Source organism: Diplotaxodon limnothrissa, linkage group LG22 (assembly GCF_057381915.1).
Source record: "Diplotaxodon limnothrissa isolate DT_005_m linkage group LG22, D_limnothrissa_male_GT1.1, whole genome shotgun sequence".
In the NCBI taxonomy this organism is placed as follows: Eukaryota; Metazoa; Chordata; class Actinopteri; order Cichliformes; family Cichlidae; genus Diplotaxodon; species Diplotaxodon limnothrissa.
In genome coordinates, this window is record NC_140616.1 from 1,205,800 (window position 1) to 1,230,065 (window position 24,266).

General features: G+C 40.5%; 1 protein-coding gene across 1 annotated transcript; it reads right to left on the reverse strand.

The window, feature by feature from the left end:
- Positions 1 to 6,876: 6,876 nt before the first annotated feature.
- Positions 6,877 to 14,982, reverse strand: LOC146609079 (uncharacterized). Its single transcript, XM_085346923.1, has 4 exons — positions 14,870 to 14,982; positions 13,067 to 14,775; positions 9,384 to 9,414; positions 6,877 to 7,417 (listed from the first exon to the last, which is right to left on the reverse strand). Exons 1-4 carry the CDS (start codon positions 14,980 to 14,982, stop codon positions 6,877 to 6,879), a joined length of 2,394 nt encoding a protein of 797 aa, XP_085203049.1.
- Positions 14,983 to 24,266: the final 9,284 nt, after the last annotated feature.

The window sequence follows — 24,266 nt, forward strand, 5'->3', positions numbered from 1 at the left end:
GTTGGACTGGTAAGTCATCCACAAAGAGGTTAAGGTCTTTTACATTGTCTGCTCTTTGATCTGCAGGAAATGCGTTCAATACTTCTGCTCGATTTGGAGCTATTTTGTGCAGAGTGATGTTAGATGCTGCCAACATCTGCTGTGTTCAACGCAGAACATCAATGGCCTCTGCTGTTGTAGCAAAAGACCGGAGGCCGTCATCTACATAGAAGTCTCTTTCTACGAAGTGCCTCGCATCACTGCCATATTCAACTTCTTGGTGCTCTGCTGCTTTCCTCAGATCAAAGATTGCCACTGCAGGTGATGGACTGTTTCCGAAAACATGAACACGCATGTGATCCACCACATCCTTACTCAGATCGTTATCCTGGTACCACAGGAACCTAAGGTAATCCCTGCAGTCCTCACGAACAACGAAACAGTAAAACATCTGCTGAATATCTGCAGTTATGGCTACAGGCTCTTTTCTGAATCTGAGGAGGACACCGATGAGACTGTTGTTAAGATCTGGTCCAGACAGCAGCACCTCGTTTAGTGAGATTCCGTCATACTGAGCACTGGAATCAAATACCACTCTAATCTTGTTTGGTTTTTTGGGATGGTAAACACCAAACGTGGGCAAATATCAGCATTCTGCCCCCTCCTGCAGTGGTGGTGCAAGTTCAGCATGTCCCTTGTCTAACATATTTTGCATGAAGTCTGTGAAATGCATTTTCATTTAAGGCGTCTTATCTAAAGTCTTCCGCAGTGACATCAGACGGTGATGAGCGTAGCATCTGTTATTTGGCAGATGTTTACGTGGGTGCCGAAAAGGAAGAGGGGCAACCCAGCTTTTTGTCTCATCCTGGAAGAATTCCTCTTCCATGATCTGTAGGAAGACTGAATCCTCAATGGAGTGTGCTAGCTGGTTGTCATCTTTTGTGGCATTGAAGACTGTTTCTCCAAGATTTGTCACTGTCGATGCATTTTGGATGTCTCTATTGGGTCGGGTTCTCTTTTTCTCATCTTTGCCATTAGGATTTTCTTTCACCTTTATCTTATTCTCACACGTGGCAAAGTGACTTGGTCTGCCATTTTCCAGGATGCAGGTTTTCATAGCACTCACTGTAGTCGTGTTGTGTGCACCTCCTATGCACACCTCTCCAACTATGACCCACCCTAGGTCTAAGCGTTGTGCATGTGGGGCGTTTAGTGGACCATTATACTGGTCTCGAACCTTATGCGCTCTGATAATGTCTCTTCCCAATAGAAGAAGAATGTCTGCATCTGGGTCAAGCAGTGGAATCTTATCTGTCACTCTTTTAAGATGATGGTGGTGACATGCAGCTTCGGGTGTGGGTATCTCTGACCTGTTGTTTGGGATATCATTGCGGGATATAAGTGCAGGCAAGGGCATGGTAACTTTCCCATCCAACGATTCTATCATAAAACTGTGGGCTCTTCTCCCAGATGCTTCTATGACGCCTGCACAGGTTTTCAGTGTGTATGGCACGGTTGCTCCCTTGAGACCAAACATGTCAAAAAACTCAGATCTGGCCAGTGAAACATTACTTTGGTCATCTAAAATGACATACATCTTCTGCCATAGCTCTTGGTGGCCATTTGGGTACACATTCACCACTCTGTACCTCTGTGTCTGACCTCTCCCCGCCATTCTCTGTCGAGGAAGTAGGAACTGCATCTGAGCGCGAAGCTGGTCCAGGGTGCAGAGCGGGAATGTGTTTATCGCTATCACATTCCTCGCATTTTACGATGGCCTCACAAGATTTGGCTTGATGAGTCGTAGAGGCGCAGCAGCGAAAACATATGTTGTTTTCTTTTAAGAACCTTTTCCTCTCTTCCAAGAGCAGTTTTTGAAAACCTCTGCATTTTTGAAGAGAATGAGGCTTGTGGTGCATGGGGCATAGCTTCTCTGGATTTCCTATTTTGGGCTCTGAAGCCATAGATCGTTCGTCTTGTGCACGGAGACAGGTCTCACTTGATTTGACCTTTCTTCTCTGTAAGAATTTGTGAAAAGATCTGGATAGTTAAAACTGGGACCATTTCTCTCTTCAGCCTCTCTGCAGATGAATTCTTTGAAGTAGGAAAAAGGAGGAAAGGCAGCATGATGATCTCTTTTGTATTTGCACCCCTGTGACAGCCACTTGTCTTGGAGATATAAAGGGAGCTTTTCCACAATTGGCTGCACACCTCTTGATGTATCAAGATACTACAGCAAATACTACAGCGGTGGTTAAAAAGGCCCAGCAGCGTCTCCACTTTCTGAGAGTGCTCAGGAGGAACAACCTGGAGGAGAGGCTGCTGGTGACATTTTACAGAGCCACCATAGAGAGCATCCTAACGTACGGCATAACAACATGGTATGCAGGGTGCTCAGCTGCAGACAGGAAAGTACTGCAGAGGGTCATCAACACAGCCCAGAAGATCACTGGCTGCTCTCTGCCCAGCCTGGAGGTCACTGCAAACTCTCGGTACCTCAGCAGAGCTGGCAATATCATCAAGGACCACTCTCACCCCAGCAACCAACTGTTTGAACTATTACCGTCAGGCCGACGGTACAGGTCACATAAAACCAGGACAAACAGATTCAGGGATAGCTTCTTTCCCAGAGCTATCACCGTAGTAAATAAGCACAAAAACAAGTGAACCTATTCCATACCGTCACTGTCATTATATTATGCTGCTATTCATACTGTCATTATATTAATGCTGCTATCCTGTATATATTGTACATACTATTGTTTGAGTACTTATGACTGTTTTTTTTGTACTTTTTATATTTTACATTTATATTTATTATTGAAACTTGCACCAAGGGAGTGGCACTCCAATTTCGTTGTACTCTGTACAATGACAATAAAGGCTATTCTATTCTATTCTATTCTATTCTAAGATAGGCTAGACCTGGCAGGTAACCCACTTACTTCTACTAAAGTAAGTGGTTATAATTATTTTCACATTGCAATAATGAAGGACTTAGAGTGCTGAGGGGTAAATGCAAACACTCTTACACACATAAATAATAATTAGACTTATCATTCATAACCTGATACATTTTATGATTTTCCTTTACAAAACTTTGGTTGTTTTGATCAGCAGTTTCATTTAAATATACCATATAGCCGACAATCACAATGATATTTGACACATGAAATGAAGTTTATAGGATTTACAGAGAGTCTGCAATAGTTACTTAAACAAAATTAAGCGGGCGCATATATTTGGGCACCCTTGTCATTTTATTGATTTGAATACCTTTAGCACTAATTATTGGAACACAAAATTTGTTTGGTAAGCTTATTGACCCTTGACCTACATACACAGGTGAATCCAATCATGATAAAGGATATTTAAGGTGGCCAATTGCAAGTTTTTCTCCTCTTTGCATCTTCTCTGAAGTGTGGCAAAATGGGAGCCTCAAAGCAACAAAACAACCCTCAAATGACCTGAAAACAAAGATTGTTCAACATCATATAGGGGAAGGATACAAAAAGCTAGTGATGGGCAGATGAAGCTTTCTGAAGCTTGTATTGAAAAACGGTTCATTACTTGAAGCTTTTCAACACAGTCCTCTCTGGTGACATCTGGTGGCCAAAAATATGAAGAGCAGCTTGAATCCACAAAATAAAACCAACTGCTTCGTAATGATTGCCCACTCTACAGAGTGGAGTTCTGTCTGATATTGGGCCACCGCTGTGTTGCTTTAAACGTGTATTTTTTGGGGTGACAAAATTGTGTTTTATTTCTTTTATAAATAATTTTGACCAGGAAACTTTCCTTGTTTAAACATGCACCATGGTTTGGTCTTTCTTTGCTTGTGACTTCTTGATGTTGGTATATTCAATAATTGAAAAACACCACGTTACATATAATATACATATAATAATGCACATTATGGAGTATGCTTCTGCTGTGAGGTCCTGCCTCCATGCACTTATGCAATGGCTTCCCCCACACCCTCTAGCAGACCATTACATGAAGGAACCTTTTAAAAACAAGCGCGTCCATGCTCACAGGTGTACACACGGGTGCTCACACACACAAACTACACCCTTTTTGAGTCCTACCTCAAAGCACACTGTGCGCTGTCGATCCTACGTGCTGCACAATAATGTTTAATATTTAGTATTTACTGTTATATTCCCATAGATCATCGTGATGATGTTTATTATGTTGCTCTTTTTCTTCTGCTTGTTTTCTTTTTTCTTTGTCAACAGGTGATCCAGGTGATTGATATTTGTATTTGTTGTCTGCTTATTTTGTTGGTTTTTGTTTTTTGCCCTTTATCCCCGTCCCTCTTCCCCACTGTTTTTTTCCCTCTTTCTTTTCCCCAGTCAAGTCTGTCCCGTATCAAGTACAGCTGACTCTGACATTATGGTCATGAACTGTTTATCTTCTACAGACATTTCTGCACGCTCATTACACCGGTTCTCCACAAAATCTTGATTATACTGTTTAATCAGCATTTCTTCTAAACTACTTATAGAAGTTGGTTATGGCAGATGCAAAAATGCAAATTTTCACCTCTGCTCAGGATCAGCAGAGCCTTGATTCCAGGGCTGAGGTTGAATCAGAAGCTCCTTCTGGAACATCTACTAAGTTCATACCTGCTGCTACAGCTCAAAAGGCTCCAAGAATAAAGAAAGCCCCTTTAGTTCATTCACCTTTGCCAATGCCCCTAGAGACACATGCACCTGCTAAGGTTAAACCAGAAGGGGAAAGCCCAAGGCCAATCTCTTCTCAGGTTGATGTCCACAGTGCCCTAACAGATATCATGAGAAAGCAAAATGAGATTACTGAGATGCTTGTAAAATAACAGAGGTTGTCACTGCTTCCAGCAATAGAAATTCCTGTTTTTGGTTGTGATCCTTTGCTTTTTAGATCCTTTCTTAAGGCGTTTGAGCAAGGAATAGAAACTAAGACTGATAACATGCAGGATAGACTTTATTATTTAGAACAGTTTACTACAGGACAGCCCAGAATTTTAGTGAGAAGCTGCATGCACATGTTATGTGCATGCAGCTTATACTGAGGCAAAAAAGCAGCTTGAGTGGAACTTTGGTAACAGAGCAAAGATAACATCTGCATTTATAGACAAGGCTCTTAACTGGTCAGTTTTAAAGTCACTCCATTATGCAACATACACCTTTTTTCAATACACACAAAGTAAACACATGAACAACAAAGACTTGAAATCATAGAACATTGACCTTTCCTTTTGTTTGTTTTTTAAGAAGATGTATATGGACTACTGAAGAAAATTAATGGTATTGCTTTTTGTGATGGCCACACAGACAGATATAATTCATGTTACACAGAAATGTTGTGGCCATTTTTGTTGAATGTTTATAAAATGCAATTTGTATCCATTTTTGTTTTTTCTTTAAAGTTGTAAGAATATGCTGACCTAGTTTTGTTATGTAAATTTGTAATTCATTTTCTTGGAAACGTTTTTGGAAAGTGATTGGTTTATTAGCTTATGGACCCTCCCATTAATCAGGGGACTAAGAGCACCCTGGAGGGGTGTGGTAAAGATGTTTTTTTGTTTGCTAAATGTCTGATAGGAAGACGGGAGGGTTAGAAAATGATTTTTTGAACATTTTTGAAGTTGTTAAAGCAAATTAAATTAACTTTCGTTTAATTGTAAGTTTTAAGAAGTTATTTGGTTGATTTTTGTTTGTAATTTTCCACGAAATACACGGCATATGATTTTTAAACAATGGAGTCAGAAGTGCGTTCTAAAACACCACCCACGGCCTTTTCTTGGACTTTTTGGGTGTTTGGAACATAAAAGGCCGTGACACCAGGCGATCATAGACTAAGGCAGCCAACACATCAGTGACAAGAAGCGATAACAAAAGGGCACAGAAAAACAGCACAGAAAAATTATGTAGCTATTTTTGAATATTTCTAACATTTTGAGTTAGAAAAGTTTCTGCTTACATCACATTCTTCTGCACCTCTGTGGTTGTAAAAGCAGCTGTATGTGAGTGTCAACTGTTAGTTGTGTTAGATTACCACTGTCAAGTTTAATAATCAAATTGGATATTTGAGTTGATTGTTTACATTACAAGGAGATATCAGACCCAATAAAACCACAGTCATATACTCTGGATTATCAGAATCACTCATTTTTATCCTTATCTACTCTTTTTTGTCTCTGTGTGTTTATATACCACTGCAGCATGTCACTCAATTTTCTCCCACAGTTTGTGTTTACCTGTTTTGTCTTTTTCTGGGTGGTGTTATTTTTTTTCTCCTTAGCTTTCCTCATGTTGTGCATTTTCCATTATTATACCTCTCTGACCTGTCTTCCCCATGTGATGTTTTCGTGCAATGTATGTATAGTCAGAGGGTATGATGGCGCCGCCATTGCGTGCAAATGGTCGGCAGCCTTAACATGAAATTTCCCACTCGTGGGACTAATAAAGGCATCTCATCTCGTCTCATCTCATCTTCCAAATACTGCAGGGTCTTTAATTTACAACAGGAAACATGATGAAATAACTATTGTGATTTGCAGCAATATAAACAAAGCTGAATATAACTCAGTATTAACACTGACTATTGTAGAGAAATGATTATTATGAGAAATTATTCTCATCTTTAAAAAGTCAGGAGACACTTATTAATCAGTGCAAAAAGACTTTATTTATGATAAGCTCAGTGTTGAGATTGTAGACATCACTATATTTTTAATATCAGTCCTCTGATCACACAAGTTTGGAACACACAAACATCAGGAAAACATTTAACAACTTCTCTCTGATAGATATAAATAAATAAATAAAACCATAATAAATAAGAATAAATATATGATTAAACATTTGGTTACTTAAACATTTCAAATCGTCACAGGTACTTCAGTTTGTTGCTTCATTTGGAGGATGTGAACTTAAGAAATGTTAAAAACATGATCTGAGTACATGTGACGACAGAGCCAGAACTACTGTAAGGAAGCTGATGTTGTTGAGAATAGCAGAGGAGGTGGTTGTTGCTGTCACTGCAGTTATGGTTGTTGTTGGAACAGTTGTGGTTGTTGTTGCTGGTGTTGTTGTTGTTGTCGCTGCAGTTGTGGTTGTTGTTGGAACAGCTGTGGTTGTTGTCGCTGCAGTTGTGGTTGTTGTTGGAACAGCTGTGGTTGTTGTCGCTGCAGTTGTGGTTGTTGTTGGAACAGCTGTGGTTGTTGTCGCTGCAGATGTGGTTGTTGTCGCTGCAGATGTGGTTGTTGTCGCTGCAGATGTGGTTGTTGTCGCAGCACTTGTGGTTGTTGTTGGTGCAGCTGTGGTTTTTGTTGCTGCAGCTGTGGTTGTTGTTGGAGCAGATGTGGTTGTTGTCGCTGCAGATGTGGTTGTTGTCGCTGCAGATGTGGTTGTTGTCGCTGCAGATGTGGTTGTTGTCGCTGCGTTGCAGCAGGCTGTGTAGAGAATCTTACATCATTTTCATATTTCATCACATTAACCACATCTTTATGAATAGGAAATTCTTTGACAAATTAATTTTTTTCCTACCAACAACAAGAAGAACGATGACAAACATCTTTGCGATCATGGTGATGCTGATTTTCTGCTCCTGTCTCTGAAAATAAAAATTCACTGTGGTTATTATGATTTAAAGAAAGCATTATTCCTACAATTGCCTTAATTAAGCTTTCTAAAGTTATCTTGAAAAGAAGTTTGAGATCTAAAACTCATAATATAAAAAAGTTCCTATTCAATTACATAATTTAAAATATAGATTTTTTTTCTATAGTACTGTCTTTGTGATAGTCCACATCTCTCAACGAGGTGCTTGTACACATGTAGTTTGAAGCAAAAGCAACAAGAAGAAATTAAGAAATCATGAAGGAAAGGCTCTGACTATCATGACCTCATTGTTCCTGACTGTAAATCAGAGCAAAAGTCACCACTTCATGTTTATAGTGTTAATCAACTCCAATATTGACATATATATGGGTGGCTGTAGCTCAGGTGGCAGAGCAGGTCACCCACTAATCAGAAGGTCGGTGGTTCGATCCCAGGCTGCCTCCTTGCTGCATGCCAAATATCCTTGGGCAACATACTAACCCCATGTTTGCCTACTGGTGGTGGTCAGAGGGCCCGGTGGCGCCTGTGTCCGGCAGCCTCGCCTCTGTCAGCGACGTAGCTTGCCATCGCCAGTGTGTGAATGGGTGTATGACTGAATGTAGTGTAAAGCGCTTTGGGGTCCTATGGACTAGAAAAGCGCTATACAAATGCAGGCCATTACCATTTACCATATAATCACTCACCCATTAAATCTATCTATCTACCTGTGTGTGTGTGTGAATGTGTCATATATTATTTATCAAGGGTAATAGCAAAAAACAAAACAAAAACAGAAGCATAAAAAAACTTCAGAACTTTAAGATAAACACAACCCAACACAACAAATTGCTGCCTAAATTACACCATATGTTGCCAAAAGATCATTTCCAGAAATAAATCTATCAATTCATCTTAAATTCACATGTAGATGTCAGATATATATTTAATATTAGGGTTACTTACATAGTATTTCTTTGCTTGTAAGTCGTCCACTGCAGTGAAAGAAAGTGATGTTCTCTGACTTCATCTCCTCTTTTTATAATCAGCCAACATGAACCTGAGGACAAATATGTGCAGGTGGAGTAATGGTAGTTATCGTCATGGTTTAAGGTGTGTGCACTAAACTTTTATTTACCTGCATCTCTCTCCTATTGTCCTCCTGAAACAGTCATCACTTTAATTTTAGCACTTACACACACACAGACACACACACACACATATTTGTGACATGTTTTGACGTGAGCTTCGACATTTTCTCTGTGTGACTATGACTACATTTATGTGATTGTATCTTTATGGTTACATTAGGACTCTATGTGGTCCATAAAAGATGACCATTTTGGATAATAAAATCTGACAGAAGAAAACAAATATTCGGTGATTAGTTTTGGATTAACTAAATCTCACAACTGGCTGACTAGATTTAGACGGAGAATCAACATTTACAGGTTGGTGGTGCTCGGTGGGCAGTCAGCGTCCACATCAAAATAACTCTGATTTCTCTCTTTTTTGTCTTTTCTTTTACACACATTCTAAATATTACTGGTTCATTTACTTGAAATGAAGAAGTTTTCATCAATGGAAATAAGAAGTCAGTTTTAAAGGCATTCTTGTGAGTTGGGAGCTTGCTTTCATTTTCTTCTTGCAACACTTAATGCAGGAAGTCATTCATCAGTTATCAGAGACACAAGGTGAGACCCGACTAAAAGACACTTACACACTTGTGCTGTAATAAATTGAATATAGCCACCGAGTACCGCTGGCCATGATTAAAAATGCAGGTTTAATGCATTTCAGCATTATGTTCACTTTTCAGACCTGACTGGGTTCATCTTTTGCACCTTCAAATCTTCAAATATACACAGGTATCAAAAAGTGAGAGTAAAGGATGCTTACAGTCTTTAAAGGTGTAAACTTTTATTTCTTTGAGCCTAAAACAACACCAGTGTGAATCAGTCACTTTATGTAAATAGTTTATTTGTAAAGACTTTAGATATACACATCCTTCATTGATCGCACGAGGGTTTATTTTTTTCTGTAACAGCAGCATGATAAAGAGTAAAAAAAGTGCAGCTGCAATAAACCACATATTATCAACACAGTTAAAATAATAGTACCACAGATGCCCAGTAAGTGTCTTATACTGTAACACAGGTCAGGGATTTATATATATATATATATATACACAACATATTTCTGCTTTGTTGAACTTGTTTTATGAATCTTGCTGATCTGGTGCAACTCTGGAAATTAATTGATGCAGATTTGTTCATTAATTTATTCTGAAGTTATTCCAACACATGGATTTTCTTTTAGTTCTTTGGAGATATGCATATGAACAGCAGCACACACAGCAGTTTATAAAATATAGCTGAGCAGGTTTGATCCCGGCCTTTCTCTGTCGCACAATCAGTCATAAGAGGTGTGGTTATTGAAGCGGCTTCTAGTTGCATAAACTTGCAGCCACACCTCATAGTTTAGTCTCCTGTGCGTTAACAGATGTTGAGAATTAACATTCATTGTTTCTGTACTGAGGTCCAAAAACAGCTTAAAGCATTTCCCAGCATGTACTTGAGATGGTTGAGCCTTCACTGAGGAATGCCACATATCCGTCAAACAGGAGACAACACGTCACACGAAAACCTGTCCTGTGTGACCTTCAGTTCTGTGATGATGCATTTCTATGTTGTGATACAACATGATGTAGGAAAATGGAGATTCTGTTAGGCAACAACACAACAAAACTAATATCACAACACACACGTATGTACATTATGAACTGGAAAAAGTCCCTAGATCTTCAACTGAGGCATCTACAACACAAATAATAACACGTCTTGACCCACATCGAGATGTCCGGTCTGTCTCTGGGGCTCCTGAGTGCCCGTTGGGCCACAAGGGGGTGAGGGAGGATGGCGTGCAGTTGATACAGTTTGGGTGGATGTTTGCAGTGACTTATCTCAAACTTACACCAGCCTGGGATCTGTGTGTAGTCTTGGGAAGTCCAACAGGTAGCCAGGGAGTGCTCCACTCTCCCTGTGGTAGGATTTAGGAAATAGGGGTGCTTACTAGCGCTCTCTTTCTGAGGGTAGTCCTCTACCTCCTGGCCATCCCATGCCTTCTCCTCTCGAGGCTTCCTGTGACAACACATTATTCACACAGGCAGGGTCTTGGGGGGGGGGGGGGGGGGGGGGGGGTGCCTTTATATGGCACCTTACAGCATATATAACTTGTATACAAATGTATATAGCTGTGTGTCTTTTATCTTTTATTCTAAAGTAATTTTAATGTAAAGAATCTACATACTGCTAATGGAGAGATGCCAAACTGCCTTTCATTGTTGTTGTAACAGTGACAATAAAGATCTTTTCTATCTGATTTTATCTTAGCTGGCTGTGCTGTGCGGCCATTTGTTGCTCCTTTTTAATTACGCTATAGCCATTACATCTCTTGACATAGCAACATACACGTAGGATCTTGGGGGCAGGTGCGTTACCCAGGATAGGCGGGGATATTGTCCCTGCTGCTCGCTGCTGGTTGTTGTTTCATTTGTTATTTAAGATATCTCAGGGATAAAATGTGTTGTCAAACTTCTGTGCACTAACAGAAAGGAGAGTTTCACTGGTCTGGCCCACATAGACTCAAAATGAGGTGAGTGTGTTTGGAGATGTAAAATGAGTTTGACCTCGCTGCCGTAAACCCAACAACAAGTCAATGTTTGGGTCAAGTGTAATTTTGGTGGTGTTTTCACTATAGTCAAACCTTGTATTCTAATGAACTGCTAGAGACTGAATTGGAGTAGCATGATCTTTGGTGACTTCTTGATGTTAATGCTCAGAGCTTTTCAGTTTTCATGAAAAGTCTTGATTCTTTGCTGGTAGCATTAAATAAGCAACAGGCGATGTACGTGAGATTTCTGTTGTGGATTTCAAAGGACACACAACTACATGACATATCAGACGATGTCTTCCCGGGACAGGAAGTGACCACCAGCCTACTTCAACTGCAGCACACTTCAACGTGCGCTGATGTGCAAGTTCCCCATCATCACTGCTGGCAGCTTTAATTTATTTTACTTTTCAAATGAACTCTACCTTACGTGACTTTAATCTTCAGGACAGGTCGTCATGTTGAGCCTTGTATTGTCTGTGTGACATTGTGAACACACCTCACACACTAGAACAGCCGTTATTAAATCCATATATAAAGACTGAATGGATGCTGGAGTGGATACTAATTGTCATGGTTCTGGGTCAGTTTTGACACAGTATTTTGAGATGTTTTGGTTTGATTTTGTATTATGGATTATTTTCTGATTCTCTTGTTGTGCTTTGTTGATTATTATTAGAATTCTATGTTTCAGGTCATTCTGGTTGAGGGGTCAGTTCTTAGGTTCAGTTTCGATGCCCTCATTTTTCTGCATGTTTAGTTCAGTGTCTAGTCTGCGTCTTTGTGTTGTTATTTCCTGTTTCCTGTTTTATTGTGAAGGTCCGTGTTTTATGTGAGCGTATTCAGTTTTGCCTCCCATGTCTCATCTCGTCAATTACTTCCAGCTGTGTTCCCCACCTGTGTGTAATCTCCTTGTGTTCTTCTGTGTGTATTTAAATCATGTCTTCTTATGTTGTAGTCGCTGGTCTGTCTGTGAATCTACCGTGTTTCATCCACGTGTTCTCCCTGCTGTCTACCGTCATATGCCTCTGCTCAACCTCCTCCATGTTCGTGTTCATGTCTAGTAGTTTAGTTTTCCCAGTTCAGATTATCTTTAGTTCCGTTTGCCGTTTTCCACTTGTGTTTTATTTTTTACAATAAACGTCCTTCGCACCTCCACGAGTGCCTACAATTGGATCCTCCTTTATTTTTCTCCACACGGCTCATCCCATTTGCCGTGACAGTATTGACCCGCCAGGTTATGGATCCAGCGGCATTCGCCCCACAGAAGGAGCTTCGGGAGCTCATAATCGACTCTGCTTCAAGGTTGAAATTTCCCACTCGTGGGACTAATAAAGGCATCTCATCTCGTCTCATCTCATCTTCCAAATACTGCAGGGTCTTTAATTTACAACAGGAAACATGATGAAATAACTATTGTGATTTGCAGCAATATAAACAAAGCTGAATATAACTCAGTATTAACACTGACTATTGTAGAGAAATGATTATTATGAGAAATTATTCTCATCTTTAAAAAGTCAGGAGACACTTATTAATCAGTGCAAAAAGACTTTATTTATGATAAGCTCAGTGTTGAGATTGTAGACATCACTATATTTTTAATATCAGTCCTCTGATCACACAAGTTTGGAACACACAAACATCAGGAAAACATTTAACAACTTTTCTCTGATAGATATAAATAAATAAATAAAACCATAATAAATAAGAATAAATATATGATTAAACATTTGGTTACTTAAACATTTCAAATCGTCACAGGTACTTCAGTTTGTTGCTTCATTTGGAGGATGTGAACTTAAGAAATGTTAAAAACATGATCTGAGTACATGTGACGACAGAGCCAGAACTACTGTAAGGAAGCTGATGTTGTTGAGAATAGCAGAGGAGGTGGTTGTTGCTGTCGCTGCAGTTATGGTTGTTGTTGGAACAGTTGTAGTTGTTGTCGCAGCAGTTGTGGTTGTTGTTGGAGTAGCTGTAGTTGTTGTCGCAGCAGTTGTGGTTGTTGTTGCTGGTGTTGTTGTTGTTGTTGCTGCGGTTGTGGTTGTTGTTGAAGCAGCTGCGGTTGTTGTCGCGGCAGTTTTGGTTGTTGTTGGAACAGTTGTGGTTGTTGTTGCTGGTGTTGTTGTTGTTGTTGCTGCGGTTGTGGTTGTTGTTGAAGCAGCTGCAGTTGTTGTTGCTGCAGTTGTGATTGTTGTTGGAACAGCTGTGGTTGTTGTCACTGCAGTTGTGATTGTTGTTGGAACAGCTGTGGTTGTTGTCACTGCAGATGTGGTTGTTGTCGCTGCAACTGTGGTTGTTGTTGGAGCAGCTGTGGTTGTTGTTGGAACAGTTGTGATTGTTGTTGGAGCAGCTGTGGTTGTTGTCGCTGCAGTTGTGGTTGTTGTTGGAACAGCTGTGGTTGTTGTCACTGCAGATGTGGTTGTTGTCGCTGCAACTGTGGTTGTTGTTGGAGCAGTTGTGGTTGTTGTCCCTGCAGCTGTGGTTGTTGTTGGTGCAGCTGTGGTTGTTGTTGGAGCAGCTGTGGTTGTTGTCGCTGCAGTTGTGGTTGTTGTTGTCGCAGCTGTAGTTGTTGTCGGTGCAGCTGTGGTTGTTGTTGGAGCAGCTGTGGTTGTTGTTGTCGCAGCTGTAGTTGTTGTCGGTGCAGCTGTAGTTGTTGTCGCTGCAACTGTAGTTGTTGTTGGAGCAGCTGTGGTTGTTGTTGTCGCAGCTGTAGTTGTTGTCGGTGCAGCTGTGGTTGTTGTTGTTGCAGCTGTAGTTGTTGTCGGTGCAGCTGTGGTTGTTGTTGGAGCAGCTGTGGTTGTTTTCGCTGCAGCTGTGGTTGTTGTTGGAACAGCTGTAGTTGTTGTCGGTGCAGCTGTGGTTGTTGTTGGAGCAGCTGTGGTTGTTGTCGCTGCAGTTGTGGTTGTCGTTGGAACAGCTGTGGTTGTTGTTGGGGCAGCTGTAGTTGTTGTCGGTGCAGCTGTAGTTGTTGTTGGAGCAGCTGTGGTTGTTGTCGCTGCAGTTGTGGTTGTCGTTGGAACAGCTGTGGTTGTTGTTGGGGCAGCTGTGGTTGTTGTCGCTGCAGTTGTGGTTGTTGTTGGAGCAGCTGTGGTTGTTGTTGTCGCAGCTGTAGTTGTTGTCGGTGCAGCTGTGGTTGTTGTTGGAGCAGCTGTGGTTGTTTTCGCTGCAGCTGTGGTTGTTGTTGGAACAGCTGTAGTTGTTGTCGCTGCAGCTGTGGTTGTTGTTGGAGCAGCTGTGGTTGTTGTTGTCGCAGCTGTAGTTGTTGTCGGTGCAGCTGTGGTTGTTGTTGGAACAGCTGTAGTTGTTGTCGCTGCAGCTGTGGTTGTTGTTGGAGCAGCTGTGGTTGTTGTCCCTGTAGCTGTGGTTGTTGTTGGAGCAGCTGTGGTTGTTGTCGCTGCAGCTGTGGTTGTTGTTGGAGCAGCTGTAGTTGTTGTCGCTGCAACTGTAGTTGTTGTTGGTGCAGATGTGGTTGTTGTCGCTGCAGATGTGGTTGTTGTCGCTGCAGATGTGGTTGTTGTCGCTGTGTTGCAGCAGGCTGTGTAGAGAATCTTACATCATTTTCATATTTCATCACATTAACCACATCTTTATGAATAGGAAATTCTTTGACAAATTAATTTTTTTCCTACCAACAACAAGAAGAACGATGACAAACATCTTTGCGATCATGGTGATGCTGATTTTCTGCTCCTGTCTCTGAAAATAAAAATTCACTGTGGTTATTATGATTTAAAGAAAGCATTATTCCTACAATTGCCTTAATTAAGCTTTCTAAAGTTATCTTGAAAAGAAGTTTGAGATCTAAAACTCATAATATAAAAAAGTTCCTATTCAATTACATAATTTAAAATATAGATTTTTTTTCTATAGTACTGTCTTTGTGATAGTCCACATCTCTCAACGAGGTGCTTGTACACATGTAGTTTGAAGCAAAAGCAACAAGAAGAAATTAAGAAATCATGAAGGAAAGGCTCTGACTATCATGACCTCATTGTTCCTGACTGTAAATCAGAGCAAAAGTCACCACTTCATGTTTATAGTGTTAATCAACTCCAATATTGACATATATATGGGTGGCTGTAGCTCAGGTGGCAGAGCAGGTCACCCACTAATCAGAAGGTCGGTGGTTCGATCCCAGGCTGCCTCCTTGCTGCATGCCAAATATCCTTGGGCAACATACTAACCCCATGTTTGCCTACTGGTGGTGGTCAGAGGGCCCGGTGGCGCCTGTGTCCGGCAGCCTCGCCTCTGTCAGCGACGTAGCTTGCCATCGCCAGTGTGTGAATGGGTGTATGACTGAATGTAGTGTAAAGCGCTTTGGGGTCCTATGGACTAGAAAAGCGCTATACAAATGCAGGCCATTACCATTTACCATATAATCACTCACCCATTAAATCTATCTATCTACCTGTGTGTGTGTGTGAATGTGTCATATATTATTTATCAAGGGTAATAGCAAAAAACAAAACAAAAACAGAAGCATAAAAAAACTTCAGAACTTTAAGATAAACACAACCCAACACAACAAATTGCTGCCTAAATTACACCATATGTTGCCAAAAGATCATTTCCAGAAATAAATCTATCAATTCATCTTAAATTCACATGTAGATGTCAGATATATATTTAATATTAGGGTTACTTACATAGTATTTCTTTGCTTGTAAGTCGTCCACTGCAGTGAAAGAAAGTGATGTTCTCTGACTTCATCTCCTCTTTTTATAATCAGCCAACATGAACCTGAGGACAAATATGTGCAGGTGGAGTAATGGTAGTTATCGTCATGGTTTAAGGTGTGTGCACTAAACTTTTATTTACCTGCATCTCTCTCCTATTGTCCTCCTGAAACAGTCATCACTTTAATTTTAGCACTTACACACACACAGACACACACACACACACACACATATTTGTGACATGTTTTGACGTGAGCTTCGACATTTTCTCTGTGTGACTATGACTACATTTATGTGATTGTATCTTTATGGCTACATTAGGACTCTATGTGGTCCATAAAAGATGACCATTTTGGATAATAAAATCTGACAGAAGAAAACAAATATTCGGTGATTAGTTTTGGATTAACTAAATCTCACAACTGGCTGACTAGATTTAGACGGAGAATCAACATTTACAGGTTGGTGGTGCTCGGTGGGCAGTCAGCGTCCACATCAAAATAACTCTGATTTCTCTCTTTTTTGTCTTTTCTTTTACACACATTCTAAATATTACTGGTTCATTTACTTGAAATGAAGAAGTTTTCATCAATGGAAATAAGAAGTCAGTTTTAAAGGCATTCTTGTGAGTTGGGAGCTTGCTTTCATTTTCTTCTTGCAACACTTAATGCAGGAAGTCATTCATCAGTTATCAGAGACACAAGGTGAGACCCGACTAAAAGACACTTACACACTTGTGCTGTAATAAACAAGACCTGAAAATGCTGACTGAGCCTCTCAGTTAATCAGACAACTACATACCATACTCATCTATCAGTTAAAATGGAGGTTTAATGCATTTCAGCATTATCTTCACTTTTTAGACCTGAATCTTCAAATATACACAGGTAAGAGAAAGTGAGGGTAAAGGATTCTTGCAATCTAAGGTCTTTAAAGGTGTAAACTTGTATTTCTCCAAGCTCAATTCTCAGGCGCTTAAGCAGAGTAGCTGGAATAGAAATAATTAAGTCATTTATTTAAATGGGATTCACTGAGACTGAGATCTGGTTTGCAAGAGACACCTGTTTACAGAACTCATTTGCCACAAAACAGCCACATAATAAAAGGAAACATTATACATCATACACACAAATTAAGAAAAAGATGTACAAGGGTAGTTGCAGGTAGACAAATATGGGGCCTTCACACTTCAGTGGGCTGGCAGTCAGGTATTCTTTAACCCCCTCATGCTCAAATTAAACTTTTTGTTACTAATGCACAACCAAGTCCTGCATAAAATATGTATGTGGGGTAATCAGGTTGTTTGTTTTTAACTGTTGCAAATCGGCAACGCCTGCCTCGAGAAGGTTAAGTCCAGGAGCTTCTTCTTTTTTTCATTTTAATTATAATGTTGCACAATTTCTTTATCACTTCTTGTTCCCACGCAATAGTGTTTGATAACACACACACACATTTTGAACATTTTCCATGTAAATCTGATGATAATGAGCTAATACTGACAAACAGATGTCCAGAGACAGTCTCATTTATCAAGCATGTAAATTGGATGATGTGAATCTTTATTGAATTTTTATTGTAAGTCAGTTTTGCTTCATGTGGTAAAAAATAGAAGGCCCTTTTCAAAAAGATTAAAAGTTTTCCAATCTATGATCAACAAGGTCTTTAGATTGAACTCACCAAGGATCACACTGATACAATCAAATCTCTAGGAAGAGTTCATTAGTACAAAAATGCTACCATGGCTGGCTTCTTGTTGACTTTAGGGCTACAGGAGGATTTAGGTGACACCTATTGCTGGGGCTAATAAGGTGCAACCCAAGGCTCATACATGCAATTAAACTTTGACATCGTAAAAGATGAGAGTATGACAGCAGCATCTTGTAAGAGGAAACTTTTGGACACATCAGTACAGGACTCCACCCGGTACAAGAGTGTACTCATGTTGTCGATGCTTCAGCTGAAGATTTGAGGATGTTTTTTTTTTTAGAACACATGGTACATACGTGTGTTGTGATGTTTGTGCGTCAGGATAAGATTTGTTGTGACGTAGTTGCCTACGGTGCATCCTCAATACTCAGTAGTGACGTGTTGTCTCTTGTTTGATAGATATGTGGCATTCCTCAGGGAAGACTCCACCACCTCGAGAATGTGGAAAATGCTTTGAGTTATTTGTGTACCCCAGTTCTAGTTCTGTTAACACACAGGAGACTAAATAATGAGGTGTGGTTGAAGGTTTAGGTAACTAGAAGCAACTTCAGTTTCATGCTTCCAAAACCACACCACATATGACTGAGTCAGCATCACTAGAAAAACAGGAGTAGTCACAGTATACTTTTCTAACCTGCTGACATACTGCTGTTCATCCCTATGTCTCTAAAGAACTAAGAAAATCAGGTACGGGCACTCCATACAGTGGAAAGACTCCAAACTAATTTAATGATCAAATTCCAACTTGTAGTTGGTGTTGCACGCTAAAAAATGCATACATTTATATTAAATAAGAGGGTGGAGGCCATCCAGTGTGACAGTTGTAGGTTGAAGCCAAAGGAACAGCTACAACAAGACATTTGTTGTTATATCAGGGAATCAAGTACTTCTGATTTGAGGCTCTTTTTCACAGCAGATACAGTATCCAGATTCATATGGAACATTATTAACAAGATAACTAACTTCTGTGGGAGCAGCTTTCAGGTAGCTTTTCTGCTCTGTGTTGGTACAGGGCATTGAAAATGCTAACAGTGGGTGAATTATATCCTTAAGCTCAGTTACAGCACTCTCAGACAGACATCTACTGTGATGAAGTCTATTCCCCACTGCTGTGTAACCCATTCACTCAAAAGAGGGTTCTCAGGAAATACTATTAAATCTTCAGTTTCTCGTTCAGTTTTTCATCTTGTAACAAAATGCTGTTTTTGTGGTGACTCCTCCAGTTGAACATCTGAGGATTTTTCACCTGCATATGTGTAGGTTGTGATGTCTGGTGGATATTTCAGGGTTGGTGTCGCGACAGAAAGCAGCAGCCATCCGCTGATGTGAGAAAACAAACACACAGATCATTGCTGTTCCACTAACGGCTTGTCACACTTTTGAAATGCTTCTCTGCCACAAGAAGCAGCTTATTAAAAGGTCACACAGGTTATGTTTAGGTGTGATGGGCAAATCCCAAACATTCAGTAATGCGCTGACTCCTGTTTGATGGATGTGGTGCATTCCTCAGAGAGCAAGAATCAAAGAGAAAAGTCTTAATATTAACAATGATCAACACCAACAGCATATTCAAAACAAGCCCTCAGATACATAAAAATACGCTGTAAAAAGTTTTTAACTGCTTTCATGGTTCAAGATTGATGAGCTACAACACAATGGGGGAGCCAAGATGACAGGTCAGGTGGGAGATGTTGAGAGTGCACTTGGGGCTTGGTACCTACCAAGAATCATTGAGTGCGAGAAGAACTGACCTGAAAGATAGGATCTTGGCGAAGCTTGCAACCTGGACCCTCCATAGCTGGTTACCACCGACATCACGACGAGGAAGCTCCTGACTATGCGTGGAGGATTTCACCCCAAGTCCAGCACCCTGACACTGTACACTAAGCGGAAGAAGGTGGCAGGGGACTGGTGAGTGTCGGCACCACAGTCGAGGATGAAACAATGAAAATCCATGAGTCCATCAGAATGATGGTCATAACCGACCACCTGCTTAGCGAAACACAATATGTACCACCAGCAGATAGAGGAATTTGTTTTGTCACAGCAGGAAGTGGACAGTGCAAAAGTTATGAGGCAAAAATTAGAATACAATAAGAATAAATACAGTACACAACTGTACAGAATAGAATAAAATAAAATACTATATACAGTAGAATAAAATAAAATAAATATACAATAAGATAAAAAATAGAATACAAATACAAATACTATATACAACTGAGTAAAAATACAACGATGACAGAAAGGATTATTGCACTTAGTATTATTGCACATGTGTGGATGTGTGTGCTTGATCAGTTAAAGTCTTTGTTGTGGAGTCTGACAGCAGTGGGGAGGAAAGACCTGCGAAATCTCTCCGTCCCACACCGTGGGTGCCGCAGTCTCCCACTGAAGGAGCTGCTCAGTGCTGTCACAGTCTGCTGCATGGGGTGGGAGACGTTGTCCAACAGGGATGACAGCTTAGCCGCCGTTCTCCTGTCACTCACCACCTCCACTGGGTCCAGAGGGCATCCTAGAACAGAGCTGGCCCTTCGGATCACCCTGTTCAGTCTCTTCCTGTCCCCAGCAGAGATGCTGCCGCCCCAGCAGACCACACCATAAAAGATAGCAGAAGCCACCACAGAGTCATAGAAGGTCTTCAGGAGTGGGCCCTCCACTCCAAACGACCTGAGTCTCCGCAGCAGGTACAGCCTGCTCTGCCCTTTCCTGTAGAGGGCGTCTGAGTTATGAGTCCAGTCCAGTCTGTTGTTCAGATGAACACCGAGGTACCTGTAGCTGTCCACAGCCTCAATGTCCATACCCTGGATGTTCAGTGGTTGCAGTGGAGAATGCTTGTGCCTGTGGAAGTCTACCACCAGTTCCTTGGTTTTACTGGCGTTGATCTGGAGGTAGTTCAGCTGGCACCAGTCCACAAAGTCTTGGGTCAGACCTCTGTACTCCTTGTCGTCCCCATCAGTGATGAGGCCGACTATTGCAGAGTCATCAGAGAACTTCTGCAGGAAGCACTGGGTGGAATTGTGGGAGAAGTCTGCAGTGTAGATGGTGAAGAGGAACGGAGCCAGAACCGTTCCCTGTGGGGCCCCCGTACTGCAGACGACCCTGTGCACAAGATCCATAGAGGCTGGGGTCTGTCACACAAGGCAAGACCCCAGGTGCAGGCTGTGTAAAGATGCCCCTGAGACAATCCAGCAAGATGCTAGCAGAAGATGTGGAGGGTGAAGGTGACAGTGGTCCGAGTGGTGATCGGAGCACTAGGTGCGGTGACTCCCAAGCTAGGCGAGTGGTTCCAGCAGGCAGCAGTTCCCAGGAACAACATTGGAGATCTCTGTCCAGAAGAAAACTGTCCTGGGAACAGGACCCTCAAGCTCCCAGGCCTCTGGTAGAGGACCCGAGCTTAAAGGATAAAAATATGTGTATATATGTTCATATATGCTTGGCCAGTCAAGTACCTTTACCCTCAGTTTACTCAGCAAGCCACTGGTCTTGTTGGAGATGTGTTTGGGGTTGGTATCATGTGGGAGAACTGTCCTGTGGCCCAGTCTCTGAAGGGAGGGGATCATGCTCTGCTTCAGTATGTCACAGTCAGTGTTGGTCAAGTTACTTGAAAAAAGTAATCAGTAACTAATTACTGATTACTTCCCCCAAAAGTAATCCCATTACTTTACTGATTACTTATTTTCAAAAGTAATTAGTTACTTAGTTATGTAGTTAGTTTTTAAAACCATGATTTACAACCTGAACAGGTGATAAAGCGATAGATCTTTCAGCCCAATTCTATGTTTTCTACGTAATCCATCATATAAAATGTAATCAAATGAAAAAGTCTCTTTTTAAAAATTATTTTATTAGTTTTAATCTTTTAATTTTATGCATCAAGACATTCTCTGACTGGAAGAAATATGTTTAACATTTAAACCTATTTTCTGCACATTCCAGCACATAAAATAAAATATTTTTTGTGTTTACACTCAGTCTTTCAAATAGATGCAAGTAAAACACAGCAGAAAATAAATAAAGTCAAAGACTCAGCGGTCCTGTTGCTCTATTTTCACCTGTATAGCAGGAGTGAGGCAGGCGGAGGTTTACCCTGGTGCAGGTGTGTTGCAGTGGTCAGTGGAAGAATCCGCGAGTTTCTCTGTGGATTTCACATTCCTGTGGCAGCACACTTGGTGCTTGCTCAGAGGTTTAGGGGTTGTTTTCACTGTAAAAGAAGTTTTCTTCCCATGCGCTGTACAGTGGACACTAATGTTTTTGTCACTTTTTATGAAATCAAACTCAAAGTAAGGTCAGTACTTCCACACTTTAAATGCTACACGCTCATACTCTCTCCGCACTCATTATATTATCGATATTTGGTCTGCACACAGCTGTTGCCACGACCGTCGCAAGTAACACGTTACTGTAATCCGATTACTTTTTTCTGCTGCCCATCTCTGGTCACAGTACATGTTGGCCTTCATGGTTCCGTCAATTAATTCTACAGTGCCAGCAGCAGTCATGCAGCCCCAAACAATAACATCCCACCACCATGCTTGAAAGACACACTTGTCTTTGTGCTCCTCACCTGGTTGCCGCAAAACATTCTTGACTCCATCTGAACCACAATTTGAACATTTTCATTTAAGGGTGTACACACTTTTGTTGCAAGTATTTTAGGCAATAATGGCTGTGTGTTGAGTTATTTAGAGGGGACAGCACATTTGCAATGTTAATCAAGCTGTAAACTGACTACTTTACATTTTATCAAAGTGTCATATCATCAATGTTGTCCCATGAAATGATGTAAAAAAATATTTACAAAAATGTGAGGGGTGAACTCAATTTCGTGAGATAATGTTTAAATGAACATGTTTTTTGGTTATGAATCAAGAAGACGAATAATCAAAGAATAATTTTAAAATATGGTTCTACTAAAAAGAGAGAAATCAGAGTTATTTTGATGTGGACGCTGACTGCCCACCGAGCACCACCAACCTGTAAATGTTGATTCTCCGTCTAAATCTAGTCAGCCAGTTGTGAGATTTAGTTAATCCAAAACTAATCACCGAATATTTGTTTTCTTCTGTCAGATTTTATTATCCAAAATGGTCATCTTTTATGGACCACATAGAGTCCTAATGTAGCCATAAAGATACAATCACATAAATGTAGTCATAGTCACACAGAGAAAATGTCGAAGCTCACGTCAAAACATGTCACAAATATGTGTGTGTGTGTGTCTGTGTGTGTGTAAGTGCTAAAATTAAAGTGATGACTGTTTCAGGAGGACAATAGGAGAGAGATGCAGGTAAATAAAAGTTTAGTGCACACACCTTAAACCATGACGATAACTACCATTACTCCACCTGCACATATTTGTCCTCAGGTTCATGTTGGCTGATTATAAAAAGAGGAGATGAAGTCAGAGAACATCACTTTCTTTCACTGCAGTGGACGACTTACAAGCAAAGAAATACTATGTAAGTAACCCTAATATTAAATATATATCTGACATCTACATGTGAATTTAAGATGAATTGATAGATTTATTTCTGGAAATGATCTTTTGGCAACATATAAGATAAGATAAGATAAGATAAGATAGAACTTTATTAATCCCTCGGGTGGGTTCCTCTGGGAAATTCGATTTCCAAAAAAGCACAGCACCGACAGAAGTTACAGAGTTACAGAATATTATATATATATATACACACACACACACACACATATATATATAAATACAGAGACAATATAAATAAAATATACGAAGGGGATAAATAGAATAAATAGGAATAAAAAATAAAAAATAAAAATACAAGTGAATTGCACATTTCAAGTATTGAGGTCTATTGCACCGTTGACTATTAACAAAGGTATTGCACAGTGAGGTGAAGAGGCACTACAGCTTAGTTGTTCCCCCCTCCTTTGTCCTCCTGTTTCCCCTCCCTCTCCCCTCCAGAGAGGAGTTAAACAGTCTGATGGCGTGTGGGACAAAGGAGTTTTTAAGTCTGTTAGTTCTTGTCTTGGGGAGAAGCAACCTGTCACTGAACAGACTCCTCTGGTTGTTTATGGCCGTGTGCAGAGGATGCCCAGCATTGTCCATAATGTCCATCAGTTTCTTTGGCAACATATGGTGTAATTTAGGCAGCAATTTGTTGTGTTGGGTTGTGTTTATCTTAAAGTTCTGAAGGTTTTTTTATGCTTCTGTTTTTGTTTTGTTTTTTGCTATTACCCTTGATAAATAATATATGACACATTCACACACACACACACACACACACACACACACACACACACACACACACACACACAGATAGATAGATAGATAGATAGATAGATAGATAGATAGATAGATAGATAGAGAGATAGAGAGATAGATAGATAGATAGATAGATAGATAGATAGATTTAATGGGTGAGTGATTATATGTCAATATTGGAGTTGATTAACACTATAAACATGAAGTGGTGACTTTTGCTCTGATTTACAGTCAGGAACAATGAGGTCATGATAGTCAGAGCCTTTCCTTCATGATTTCTTAATTTCTTCTTGTTGCTTTTGCTTCAAACTACATGTGTACAAGCACCTCGTTGAGAGATGTGGACTATCACAAAGACAGTACTATAGAAAAAAAATCTATATTTTAAATTATGTAATTGAA

Excerpts from the sequence above, each read along its gene's own strand:
- LOC146609079 (XM_085346923.1), bottom strand. The coding sequence starts at position 14,982 with ATGCTTTCTTTAAATCATAATAACCACAGTGAATTTTTATTTTCAGAG. Across the intron at positions 9,415-13,066 it reads TTCTGGCTCTGTCGTCACAT|ATTTGAAGGTGCAAAAGATG; the intron begins GTACTCAGATCA and ends GTATATTTGAAG. Across the intron at positions 7,418-9,383 it reads CAAAAGATGAACCCAGTCAG|CCTGCTGCAACGCAGCGACA; the intron begins GTCTGAAAAGTG and ends TTCTCTACACAG.